We start from the raw sequence: 12,469 nt of genomic DNA on the forward strand, positions 1-12,469 counted from the left end.
TTATCCATATTTCAGTTTTAACAACACATTTTTAATTTAACACAGTGAAAAGAGCAATCATAAATACTTTACACATTTACATGAAGTACAATTTATGTCAATGGTTTAAGTTAATTTCTTCATATCTGCGCCAATTTTGTTGTGGTTCCTTCAAATGTTTTCAGTTGCTTCCTTGGCGCTTGCTTTCCACAGCCCTTCGAGCCAAAGAAGAAACGTTAGTTAGGACACTTCATTCTACGGCCACTGAAACGTGACTGCATACTTCCCTGTGATAGTGCTAACTATAGTGAGTTGTAAAGAGTGAGCTTTAAATGGTTGGGTTCCAGTTGTGTTGAGTGACAAAATACTTACAGCTCAGACCACTGTCCCCATGGGGCGCCGGTGAACTTGTCCTGCGCCCGGACGCAGAACACATACTTCTTAGGTCGGTTCTTGTAAGTGGGAAAGCTTTTTTTGTCAGTGATTTGGGCTTCCTTGGGGAAGAGAGAGAGAAGAAGAGATGGATGACCACATCTTTCATACAAAAGCTGTTCAAATATATGCTTCAAATGTAGTCGAAATCCACAAGTGATTTCACCATAAGTTATATCACGGTGATGACCGAAAGGACAAGATCGCTCTATTTCTTTATTTTGTGTGGTGACAATTTCTGCAAAAGGCCCGGCTCGCCTCTGCATGGTATTATGTTAATCGTTTCCTGACCATCATATAAATCATATCGATGCTGGCAAGTACTGGACTTCTCAACAGAGGAGTCATGTGGGGACATGGTGTCGCCTTATTAGAGCAAACTAGTAAAGATGAGTGTTCTCCCCTAGTGCCCTGCTGGTCCATAAGGAGCAGGCCCAGGATCAGCGTTAGGAGAACCCCTATGTGGAGGGCCTCAAGGACCCGGTGCAGCAGGCCTACCTCTTTAATAGGGGGGGCCTGGCAGCTGTTCCCATGCTCGACCCGTTTCACCTCGAACTGCACCTGGTAGAAGGAGCTGGGACACTCCCAGAACTCAGGCTCCCCCCAGAAGAACCTGTCCTCCTCCACCCGGAGGTTGGTGACAAGCCCGGGACTCACTGTGGGAGGAGGGGGTGGGGGGTGGGGGGAGAGGTTAGTTGAAAGGGTGGTCCTGGTGAGAGCCAGTGAGTGAAATGTTTTGGACCTCACATGCAAATTTATAAAAAAAATATGAATCTATCATTACTTCCCAGTTGGAACTTCCCAGTTGGAACCCAGTTGGAATGTGTGATTAAGGAATATATACATATATAAAATAAAATATATATAAAAAAAACATGTTCATATATATATTTAAATGTGTATATATATATGTTTTTGATGGTTTATGTTTCTTTCTTTGTCTCCCTTCCTCTTTGCTATTGAAGGTGCAAAGACAGCAGAACTGAACAGGCAGACCCAAGGACACACGAGTCAAATTGAGAAAGAAGTAGCTCGTAACAGAAAGTACAGCAATCAAACGACTCCGTCAGACATATTGAAATGAAGTCCCAAACACCCCCACGCCACAGCTGAAGTGAAAAGGCTGTGGCCCTAGAAAAAAGCCCTCCCCTACGCCCCGGACGAGGGCCTACCGATCTCTCTCAGGTGGAACAGCCTAGAGTACATCTCCAGCCGGGAGTTGCTGTAGATGTAGAGGTAGAACTCGATGGAATGGCGTTCCTCTTGTTTCACGCAGCTTCTCTCGTTGCACCAAACTCCCAAACCGTCCGCGTCCAGCTCGCAGGCGATGGCAGTCGAGTTACTGGATTGGACATTCAAGGTTATGTAAGACTGGATAACAATGATTGAGTGTGTGTGCATGTGTGTGTGTGTGTGTGTGTGTGTGTGTGTGTGTGTGTGTGTGTGTGTGTGTGTGTGTGTGTGTGTTGGTGCCGTGTGTGTGTGTGTGTGTGTGTGTGAGTGTGCATGCGTGTGTATGTGCCTGTGCGTGTGTATGTGTGTGCGTGAGTGTGTGTATGTGTGTGCGTGAGTGTGTGTGTGTGTCAGTCCCTCACCGCTCTGCCTTCACCAGCAGCACAGCAGCGTTCTCACGTTGCTTGGTCCACTTGCAGTTGAAGGAGCCACTGTAGTTGTGTCCCGAACACAGGATGTGCTGAGTAGCGCTGTCTTCTGCAGAAGGACACACCGAACACTAGTGTTAGTTCACTGAAGAAGGTCATGGGGCTGAGTCCCTCAAACTTGGTCACGTGATGCCCTGGCAGCACCTTCATGGGTTTGATCCAATTGGGAGACAGCAATGTTTGACATCTCCAATCATCTGTTCACGCCCACCTGACTGGACCAACCGGCCGGTCTCACTACCTTCCCTCCCTCCCCCCCCCTCCCTCCCTCCCCCCCTGCCTCACCGTCCACCACCCTCCCTCACCCTCTTCCTTCTCTCCCTCTCTCCCTCCCTCTCTCCCTCCCTCCCTCTCTCCCTCCCTGCTTCCCTCCCTGCCTCCCTCCCCCAGCCAGGCCTCCCCTCACCTGGCAGGTTATTCAGCAGCACAGTCTGGTTGTCGGGGTTCAGCTGCACCAGGACCAGGGTGTGGTTCAGGTAGAGTCCGTCGCTGCGCAGGTGGCAGGAGAAGTTCCCTGCGACCATCTCCTCCACCCTGAGCGCCAGCTGGTTCCCCGCATGCCGGGTGCTCAGGCCTGTGACGCGTGGGTTCAGGGAAGGCAACCAATGTTACGCTCAGAGGCAGGGTCAGCGGACGTTGTACGAGTGAACGTGGACATGAACGTGTGCTAGTACAATGATATTAATTACATACCATCAACTCTGTTCTTCTACTTGTACTAGTACAATTTGAATATTTTGTGGCAAGACGCAACCACGCACTTTTCAATTTAAAATGCCGGTATTTTATTACTATACTTTACTACCTAGACTGAACCTACATCATAAGCTTAATTATCATATTTTAGTGAATGATCATGATAATGTTGCAGTAGGCTAAACAAATGAAGGTAGCAGCCTGCTTTGAATCAGCCTTTAGATTGGACATGATGGGCGTGGACATTAAATTACTGCTTGTACAATGAAACGACCCAGGCTCAATGAAATGAGCCTGGGTTATTAGGCTACTCTAACCCTTGCCAACTTTGAAGGGCTTTTTTGGGGGTTTGAATTGAAGTAGCTTTTTGATGAGGCATTATATCTTTGATCAGACTCATTAAGAGAGTAACATGTTAAACGATTTGACCAAACAGTGAGTTGCTGCTGTTCATCGTGTCTAGGCTGTCAGGTCAAGATACAGGCATCGCCCTGAGTAGGAGAGCACTCAGACACCAACAGGCAGCAGTCGCAGGAGGAGGAGGAGGAGAAGGAGGGGGAGGAGGAGGAGAAGGAGGAGGGAGAGGAGAAGGGGGAGGAAGAGGAGGAGGAGGAAGAGGAGGAGGAGGAAGAGAAGGAGGAGGGAGAGGAGGAGAAGGAGGAGGAGGAGAATGAGGAGGAGGAGAAGGAGGAAAATGAGCAGGAAGGGGAGAATGAGGAGGATATGGACTAGTTGCACTGTACCATTTTTCTTCCAAACCACGTCCTGGTCCTTGTAGGCTTCGCCACAGACCAGTGGGACATAGGTCGCAGCGCGTGGACCATGGGGCACTTTCAGAACCAACACTGAAACCACACAGAGAGAACGTTAGGGGGGAGGGAGAGAGAGAGAGAGAGAGAGAGAGAGAGAGAGAGAGAGAGAGAGAGAGAGAGAGAGAGAGAGAGAGAGAGAGAGAGAGAGAGAGAGAGAGAGAGGGGGGAGAGAGAGAGAGACAGAGAGAGAGAGAGAGACAGAGACAGAGACAGCAAGAAAGATAGAGAGAAACTGAGAGAGAGAGAGGGAGACACACACATACCGTTATTCATTGGGCTATAGAGCTCTTCACAGCTGACACAGTGTGAAGCCACACAAACAACCATAAGGGCTAAAAGACCTCTCATCTGTAAATCAGAAGAAAACAACTGTTAGGATATGTATCTATCCATTGTACGTATGTATCAATATGGATCAGTCTGTCTCATTCCCATTAAGACTAACAAACCAGAGGCCTAGCCACGGGCGGGCCTGGACTGCCTAATTGTCAGTCTTGCCCGTCCAATCAGAGAGCTCAAGAATCAGTCAAATCGCGAACAACCGGAAGCTCCTCCCCCCTCCCCTCCTGAATGTTTCTGTGAGAGCCCTCACACTTTACAAATATAAGAAATAAAGAAATATAGCCATTATACATTAGGCCTATCTATCTCTCTCTCTCTCTCTCTCTCTCTCTCTCTCTCTCTCTGCGTGTGTGTGTGAAGATTGGCTTGTCTTATATGGCCAATCTGTTTCAATTTGATGTGATGCACACCAAAGCTACGTTCATGCAGTTTTGCGCTGGTTTAAAATGTTTCCGCATAATTTGTCAGCTGTGAAATGCCTCAAATGCCTTTAATAAATTCCACCTTTATGTCATAAATATAACATGCCTTTGATTAATGTTTGTATGATGCATCTAATCTAGGCCTATCTTATGTTCAATCAAATTGGCTTTGTCCGCCTGTTTTTTTCTGTGCCCACCTATATGGACATTTCTGGCTACACCAGAAAACAACACTATAAAGTAACAAACACTATAAAGTATTTCACTCTTCACATAATGAAAAGTGAACACATCAATGACCAATTTGCCAGTCTATTTACGTGTAATTAGTGTTAATCATATCCCTATAAATAATGTTAATAATATGTAAATATAATTCTAAAAGCCTGTTATAAAAGGCTGAATAGATTTGACATAACATGAGTAAAATTAGTCCATCTTACCTTGACAGCGTGAATTGAATAATAAGATATACTGACTGACTACAGTATGGCTGAAATTGTGAAGTCAGTGTGGCAAGGCAGTATTTATGTGCACTAAAAGCAGAACTTTAAAACTTCCTCCAACCTCAAAACAGAACTGCCCTTTCTGTGTGGTGTGTAGGTGTTTGCGTGTGTGGTGAATTTATCATTGATTTTGTTTTAATAACTGCAGAAATTATTATTTATTTCAATTTGATATAGAACCTTTTAGCTTTATTAGCTAGCTAAGTATGTATTATTGTATTATTCACCTGTTTGACAATATTCATGTTTACTTCCTGTGCCAATAAAATCGTTTAGAATTTAATATTTATGCTGCACATGAACAGTAATAAACAAACTAACTTCATAACTAGGTATGAATTTATTGTGTTCAGATGTTTCCCATTTCAAATCTCTAAACAAATACGTATTACCGATAAGCACTAATAATAGTTTGCATTAAAAACAACAAAAACCCTTGGGAGGTGTTCCAGGCACGACCAGTGGGGAGGAGACCCCGGGGAAGACCCAGGACTAGGTGGAGAGATTATATCTCAACACTGGCCTGGGAACGCCTCGGGATCCCCCTGTCAGAGCTAGTCAATGTGGCCCGGGAAAGGGAAGTCTGGGGCCCCCTGCTTGATCTGCTGCCCCCGCGACCCGACCCCGGATAAGCGGATGAGGATGAGGATGAGGATGAGGATTAAAAACAATTCAGTTGAATGTCCGCATTATGAAGGAGGTCAGGCCTGAATGTGAAGATCTGCCGTCAATGGTTCCCAACAGGGGGTAGGCCTACGCGTACCCTAGGTGGGGAACATGAGCAGGTTCTGAGGGGTAGCCTGCTTGAAATGATGGAACATTTGTAGTTGCTGCGTTTGTTTGAAAATATATATATATATATATATATATATATGTTGAGTGTTGCTGATCAGACGTTCAGAGCAGAAGTAAGAGTGTGCTGACGTCCCGTCAGCGTTAATAGGTCACACTGGTAGGAGACGATGCTGTCATGAGGAGGCCAACGTTCTGCATGGCAGGGTGGCTGTCGTCTGGCTGGGATCACAATTCCTGTTCCACGTTACGTGAAACAATTCCTAATTTTTAACATAACTATAGCCAGTTTAGGTAGAAGTCTGGCTCTAAAATTATTTCATTTTCTGAAACAGAAATGAAATAAATTCCATGAGCAAAAGAATTGTGAGATTGACTGGATGAGACGGAAAAGAGAAGTTCTAGGAGAAGTGAAATAGAGGCTACGTGTTGGACCGGTAGCGCAGCCACAGAATGAACTGCATATCTTAGGACCGCTGGTAAGGGTCCATGACACAGATGTGGAAGTGATTATTGTCACTTTCTATGACCATAGGTAGGAGTCAGTGGATTTATGACCAGGAAACCATGTAGCAGTTTCTTCCAAAGTTACTAACCTTTGGTTAAGCATTGTCTAGCCTCTACTTCCCCTGCTACATGATAACCATTGACCGTGCATTAGCTTCTTCTTCCCCTACTACCTTTATTCTGCACATAGCACGCAGCCGGACATGGCAGCTGCTAACATGGGTATACAGTATCTTTACACTGTATACACATGTGAAGACATACAACACGCCTATGTGCTCGAATCATGTCACAAAAGGAGAGGACTTTCTCTGTCACCCCCACTCCCACACCATCTCTGTCTCACTCTCTGTTGGGCAGAGGTCGTCACAGGGATGTGAAAGCGTCCTTCAAAGGATTTCCCTAAGCCAGTATCTATCTGTGTCACTAAATGTTTCACAACCCCAACAATGGTTTGGTGAGAGGTCACGGTGCTCGTCAGGAACCTTCTTCTGGCTGTCGACTCAAGAGGCCTTCAGGTCGGCGCTTAATTTGGGGTTTTGCGTGTATTGCTTGTACGCCACATCGTTTGCACAAGGTTATAAATCGCCAGATATGCCTGACCGACCCCCTGAGCACCGCGCCTTGTGTTTGTTCACACTCACATCACCGTAACCCGTGTGACCACGAGTCCTCAGCCTTCAGGACGGACCTCCAAGGGAAGCGTCGCCAGACGAGGCCGACCTCTGTGACCTCGTTCTCAACGTCTCCGTCCAGTGGTGGACCAGAGTGGTCCACCACTCTGATGGAGATCGTTTCGACACTCTTAACGTCTGAACACTTGCATGAACTGAGAATAGATTTTATGACAGACAAGCCATTAAAGTAGAAACAATGGGCAATTTAATTAAAAACATTGTATTTCATCAAAATACGAAGCCGTGTTCCTCCATTCATTGCGTTACCCCATTGGCAGAAGGTGACTCGATACTGACCAACCCCCCTCTCAGTAAACATCCATGCACCCCACCCCACCCCACCACCCCCCCCCCTCCCCCGTGGTTTTGTTGAGTATAGAGTTTTTCTCAGCTGAACTTCTGAAAGATTACTAAATCAAGAGACTAAATGTAATAAGCCTTTTTTTTGTGTGTGTGAGAGGATGGATTTTCCTATTAGTGTACGTCGTCCTCCAGTCAGGTAAAGCCCCCGTATGATATCAGCATGCTGGGGAGATCCTGGGCACTGAGAGCTCTGGGTGGTCTGGTGATTCTGTGGACAGGTGAGAGCGTCAGAGCAACATCGTTGTTCTGATACTGGAAGAAAGGGGTGGAAAAGTTTCTCCTGAAACGAGTGAAGCTGGGTCAGAAGGACATCACGCTGTGTGAGGGTCAAACTCTTCCTTCTCATCAGTCTGGGCGATTGAGAAATAACTAAAAATGCATTCCACCTCCCGATATCAGAGTCCTGCTACACTCCAGCCAGCTGTAATAATGCTTATAATTGGAGTGTAAAGGCTGAGACAACACAGACATTGCTAAAAAAAAAAAACTCTGAACTGCAACCCCGAAAGTTCAAAGTTATATTCCTATTCCATTTCATGTTTTTTTTTTTGGTTTCCACAGGAACAGTTTCAAAATACGTAGAAAAGAATAGTTATAATACCATTGTGTAAAACCAGGACAGGGCAGGTCCCAGCGTCTTCATCTCAGGCTGAACGCCCCCAACACACACACTCTCCTCCACCCTCCATCCCGACCCCATCTCTCCTCCACCTTTCATCCCCACCCCACCTCTCCTACATCTTCCATCCCCTCCCCACTTCTCCTCCACCCTCCATCCCCTCCCCACCTCTCCTCCACCCTCCATCCCCTCCCCACCTCTCCTCCACCCTCCATCCCCTCCCCACCTCTCCTCCACCCTCCATCCCCTCCCCACCTCTCCTCCACCCTCCATCCCCTCCCCACCTCTCCTCCACCCTCCATCCCCACCCCACCTCTCCTTCCATCCCCACCCCGCCTCTCATCCGGGCTCCATCTCAGGTCCAGTCACAAGCGTCTCCGGCCCCCCCCGGGGCCCCCGCTGGCTAATAGTCAGCGGGGCTGGCGGAGGGGCGGCGGTCCTCCTCCGGCTCCGTGCGGGGGGGCCCCTCCCCCGGCGCCTGTCCGTGTCCGAGTGGCGGGGTGTCCGGCGCGGGGGGCTGGCTGATGATCACCTGCACCACATAGTCCCGGGACACGTTGAGCTGGTCCAGCCGCAGGCGGTCCGTCAGGGGCCGCCCGGAGAAGAACCAGCGCTGGGCGGCCGGCACCACCCCCTCCACGGCCTGCAAGCGGCGCTTCATGGCGCCCACCGTGTCGGCCGAGCGCACCGCCAGCCGCAGGTCGCGGCCCGTGGAGAGACGCAGTCTGAGGAGGCGCTCCCCTCCCGGGGCCGGGCCGCCCGCGCCCGAGGGGTCGGCCGCGCCCGAGTCCGGGTCGGAGCCGTCGGGCTCGTCGGAGTGCTCCTCGATCATGTTGACGGGGGGGCAGAGGCAGTAGACCGGTAGCTGGTAGCGGTTCCCCAGCTCGTCATAGCACTCCGTCAGGGCCCCTGCAGCGCGGGGGGAGAGACGGGAAAAATGGTTCATAAAATATGTGAAGCACAACAATTCAGTCAGAGCTCCACAAACTCGGTGGTCTTGGTGTGCAGAGTCTCATGTTCAAGTATGTACAAAGTACTAGGAAACATGGTTACAGGCAAACACAAACCAGTTCCAAACATTTGTTCACACCAGGAAGCTATAAAGACATCCTGCTCTGCTCTGGGTGCGTTTGTCTGGACTGCAGGGCTTGGAGAATGAAATGGTTTCGCTAGCTTGTAGAGGGCCAAGAGGTTTCATTGTAGGAGTACCAGCAAACGGTTAATGCATGGGAAAGGAGGCCATGCCCTGCCCTCAGCCTAATCTCTCTCCACCATTCACCTACAGTACATATATTCCTTTCAATGGCTGCGTTTCACAAGAAATAAGAAGTACAAGCAGGACAACAGAACACATGACACTGGCTGGTGTGTAGCTGGAGGGTGGATTAAACCATAGCAGCTAATGAATGACGCTAATGGCTAATGGGCTCTCATGTAAGTTGAGCTGGGTCTTAACTCAAACCACCAGCGGAACAGAGTGGTTCGTGTCTGAGTCACCAGATTCCCTCTTCCTGGCCCCTGTGTGTCCCACTCTGCCCATGCATCCCTGGTCCGGATGGGACCCACCAGTCCCTCCTCCGGGCCGTCTCACTCTGACCCTGCGGTCCAGGTGGGACTTGAAGCTGCCTTCTGTTGTGAGCAACAGACCCACCCCCCCGATTAGTTCCATTTATTCAAATGAATGCAGTGTGGGGTCCAATGCAGTCTGGCCTTTGTAACCATACTGCTCCTAATTAGATCTCCACCTACTTTCGAAATGTCAGTAAATCTAATAAGCAAATCCCTGGAAATGTGTCATTTAATTTATCAACCACACACACACACACACACACACAGACCAAGAAGGGGAAAATCATGGGGAAGAGGTGAATTTTAACAGGATAAACCCTAAGCAGTTCACACGAAAAACGGCAATGGAATCAAGGCAGTCATTAGTAACTTTTCTGAACTTCTCCAAAAGTGAATGACGTACGCTCTTGTTGTGGCTGAAGATTTAACAGGAAAGGAGAACACTACCATAACCTTAACCTTACCTCATGCGGTGCCAATGGAATGTTGGGTTGATACAGAAACCGACTGCTTTTTATTTTAGCAACGATGGAACAATCTGGTCCAAAGTGGACCAGGGGCATGGAAACCAAACGAGTGCTCTGTGATCACCAGCAGCAGGACCAGAACTACATACAGCAGACAGCTCATCATCTGACCTGGTGCCTAAAGCAAGCCCCATGTATAGTGGCCCCAAGATGGAGGATGGCATGGTATTCTACACTGCTGTGCACAAGCGCACCCACAGGAACACAAAGATGGGCCTGAGTGAGTTACCGTGGGGCAGGGTGAGAAGGGAGTGAGTGAGTAACCGAGGGACAGGGTGAGAGGGGAGTGAGTTACTGTGGGGCAGGGTGAGCGGGGGAGGGTTACTGTGGAGCAGGGTGAGAGGGGGTGAGTTTCCATGGGGCAGGGTGAGAGGGGAGTGAGTTACTGTGAGGCAGGGTGAGAGGGGAGTGAGTTACCATGGGGCAAGGTGATGCTGGCTCCGTCTAGGATGGCCTGGGCCAGCATGTGGTCACCGCTCTCGAAAGCGCTGGCTGCAGCCCGCAGCGCATCCCAGATCTCCTTCCGGCCCTCGAAGGCGGGTGCCGTGTCCCAGAACTCATCCCTCTTGCTCCGCAGCTGGCCCTCAGTCATGGGATAGTCACTCTTCCATTTAGGCCTCTCTCTCTTCAGGGGCTGGTTTCGCCCAAGAGCCACTGCAATGCGGGAGGAGAGACAGAGTGGGTGAGAAAGAAGATTGTGGTGTGACAAAAGTGGAAGTGGGGTGAGAGTGTGGCAAAAACCCAACAGTGGGGTGAGAGAGTGGCAGAAACCCAACAGTGGGGTGAGAGAGTGGCAGAGACCCAACAGTGGGGAGAGAGAGAGAAACAACAGAAGTGTTCATTGGGATCATGAGGGTCCAGTGAAGTGCTATACTTTGCTCATGGGTCACATCTTCATCATCCAGATCTCAGCCAAATGTGCCGAGACAACTCTGCTTCTGTTGGCATTGTAGCTGACAGTTATAATGATATTAGAACTACAAGCTCTGTCATGATATTGGCTTGTACGGTAAATCCTATTTAAACTGCCACGTGAAGTGTGTCCTATTAATGCAATGTTTGTGTTGCGAAGAATTAATTACAAATTGTACAAATTACAAAATGTCATCGTACATTTCTTAGCATTGTTTATCTAGGCACATGTCAGGTAAGGCCTTCAGGGGGCTAGGGGGGTTACATGGTGGTGTCTGTGACATCTGACAACACGTCAGTGGCCTACAGGCTGAGGTGGTCTTAACGATCCACTGAAGTTTCAGACCTGTCACCATCTGACTGCTCCGGTCATAATAAAGCGGCCACATCATTTAAATCACACGTGCTAAGTAAGGTTAATAACATGTATTAAGTAACGTTAGCGCTGTGTCAGAAATCCAAATTCTGAAATTGACATCATTTTCAGGATATAATACCAAGTGTTGCCGCCGTACTTGAAGCAGTATAACCAACACAACTTAAACTTACAATTGGAAATAGGTATCCACAGATACTCTGGGAATACCTATTAATTGTAAGGGTACAGGCGAACTGTGCATATGCTTTATTTGTGCACACTGCTGCATAACCATGACGTTACGCACCCAAATAAACAACCGATCATATCGACCGGCTCGAATCGATCCGTTATTTATTGGTAAACGACAGATCGCCGCCAACCATCCGATCATCAGTCAGGACGTCATCTAAACGATGCCTTCAATAAAACAATCCAACAGAGCTAGTCGGCTAGGTAGGTAGCTGCTGCGGAGGGCAGCCTCGGCTAGCCGGTTAGCTCCTCAAGACAAGCCGCCTCTGGAGAACAAAGGCGGCCGCACGAGGACCCCGAACCCCCGGAGTTCAGATGAACGGCGGACCGGCACGTCGTTCCGCGGGAGGCCCGGGGAGCGCGCTGGTGGGGCCGCGTCTGCCCGGGAGAAGGGGGGAGGGCGGGCGGCGGGGAGAGAGGGGAGAGCCCCCCCTAGCATAGAGGCGGCGAGGCGGACCTGAACAACGGCCACAAAACAGGATAATGCAGCAGACCCCCCGTGTTGAACCAGACCACGACCCGCGGTCTCGGGACCCCTACCTCCAGTGCCGTCTGAGTTTTCGTTCAAGCTGCCTGAAGAATCGTGGTGGCTCCCCACACAGCCACCCATGGATGTTCCGACCGCGCAGCCCCGGCTAGCTACCCCCCGGACCAGAGCTAGCCCCTCTTGTTTTGGTCCCCCTCCCTCCCTCCCTCCTCCTCCACTCTCCCTTCCCTCCCTCCCTCCCTTTTCTTCTCCTTGCTTCCTCTTCTTACTTCCTCTGCTCTTCCCTTCTGGACTCACGAAGGCCGTGCGGTGGAGTGGGCTCAAACATCACGACTGACTGAGTGGGCATGCAGAATGATCACGTCCCGCTCCATCAGCAGGGGACCGACACCGGAGGAACAACCGTGGAGCGGAGAAAAATTACCTCTGAAATGAACGACCTCCGCTTGGCATGTATCAAAGATGCACAATAAGAAAAAAAGATGTGGAGATCCATTACTGCTTTACTGCTTTGTATCATCAGCAGTGACTCTGTCCGATATTAACATGAATGACT

General features: G+C 49.3%; 2 protein-coding genes across 3 annotated transcripts; both read right to left on the reverse strand.

Moving 5' to 3' along the window:
- Window positions 1–57: 57 nt before the first annotated feature.
- il12bb (interleukin 12B, b) lies at window positions 58–4,840 on the reverse strand (the record flags this gene model as incomplete). 2 transcript variants are annotated; one of them, XM_084473835.1, is made up of 9 exons in its annotated part: window positions 4,788–4,840; window positions 3,844–3,928; window positions 3,512–3,613; window positions 2,479–2,646; window positions 2,007–2,121; window positions 1,584–1,753; window positions 910–1,067; window positions 352–473; window positions 58–194 (listed from the first exon to the last, which is right to left on the reverse strand). In XM_084473835.1, exons 2-9 carry the CDS (start codon window positions 3,926–3,928, stop codon window positions 161–163), a joined length of 954 nt encoding a protein of 317 aa, XP_084329961.1. In that variant the 5' UTR covers window positions 4,788–4,840. The 2 variants fall into 2 exon arrangements, with proteins under 2 accessions (XP_084329961.1, XP_084329962.1); XM_084473836.1 differs by lacking the exon at window positions 58–194 and having other exon boundaries at window positions 348–473.
- Window positions 4,841–8,144: 3,304 nt separating this feature from the next.
- ubtd2 (ubiquitin domain containing 2) lies at window positions 8,145–12,098 on the reverse strand. The gene is made up of 3 exons (XM_084474188.1): window positions 11,967–12,098; window positions 10,322–10,558; window positions 8,145–8,717 (listed from the first exon to the last, which is right to left on the reverse strand). Exons 1-3 carry the CDS (start codon window positions 12,034–12,036, stop codon window positions 8,212–8,214), a joined length of 813 nt encoding a protein of 270 aa, XP_084330314.1. The 5' UTR covers window positions 12,037–12,098; the 3' UTR covers window positions 8,145–8,211.
- Window positions 12,099–12,469: the final 371 nt, after the last annotated feature.

The sequence above is a fragment of the Micromesistius poutassou genome (genome assembly GCF_964030765.1).
Source record: "Micromesistius poutassou genome assembly, chromosome: 10".
Taxonomy (NCBI): domain Eukaryota; kingdom Metazoa; phylum Chordata; class Actinopteri; order Gadiformes; family Gadidae; genus Micromesistius; species Micromesistius poutassou.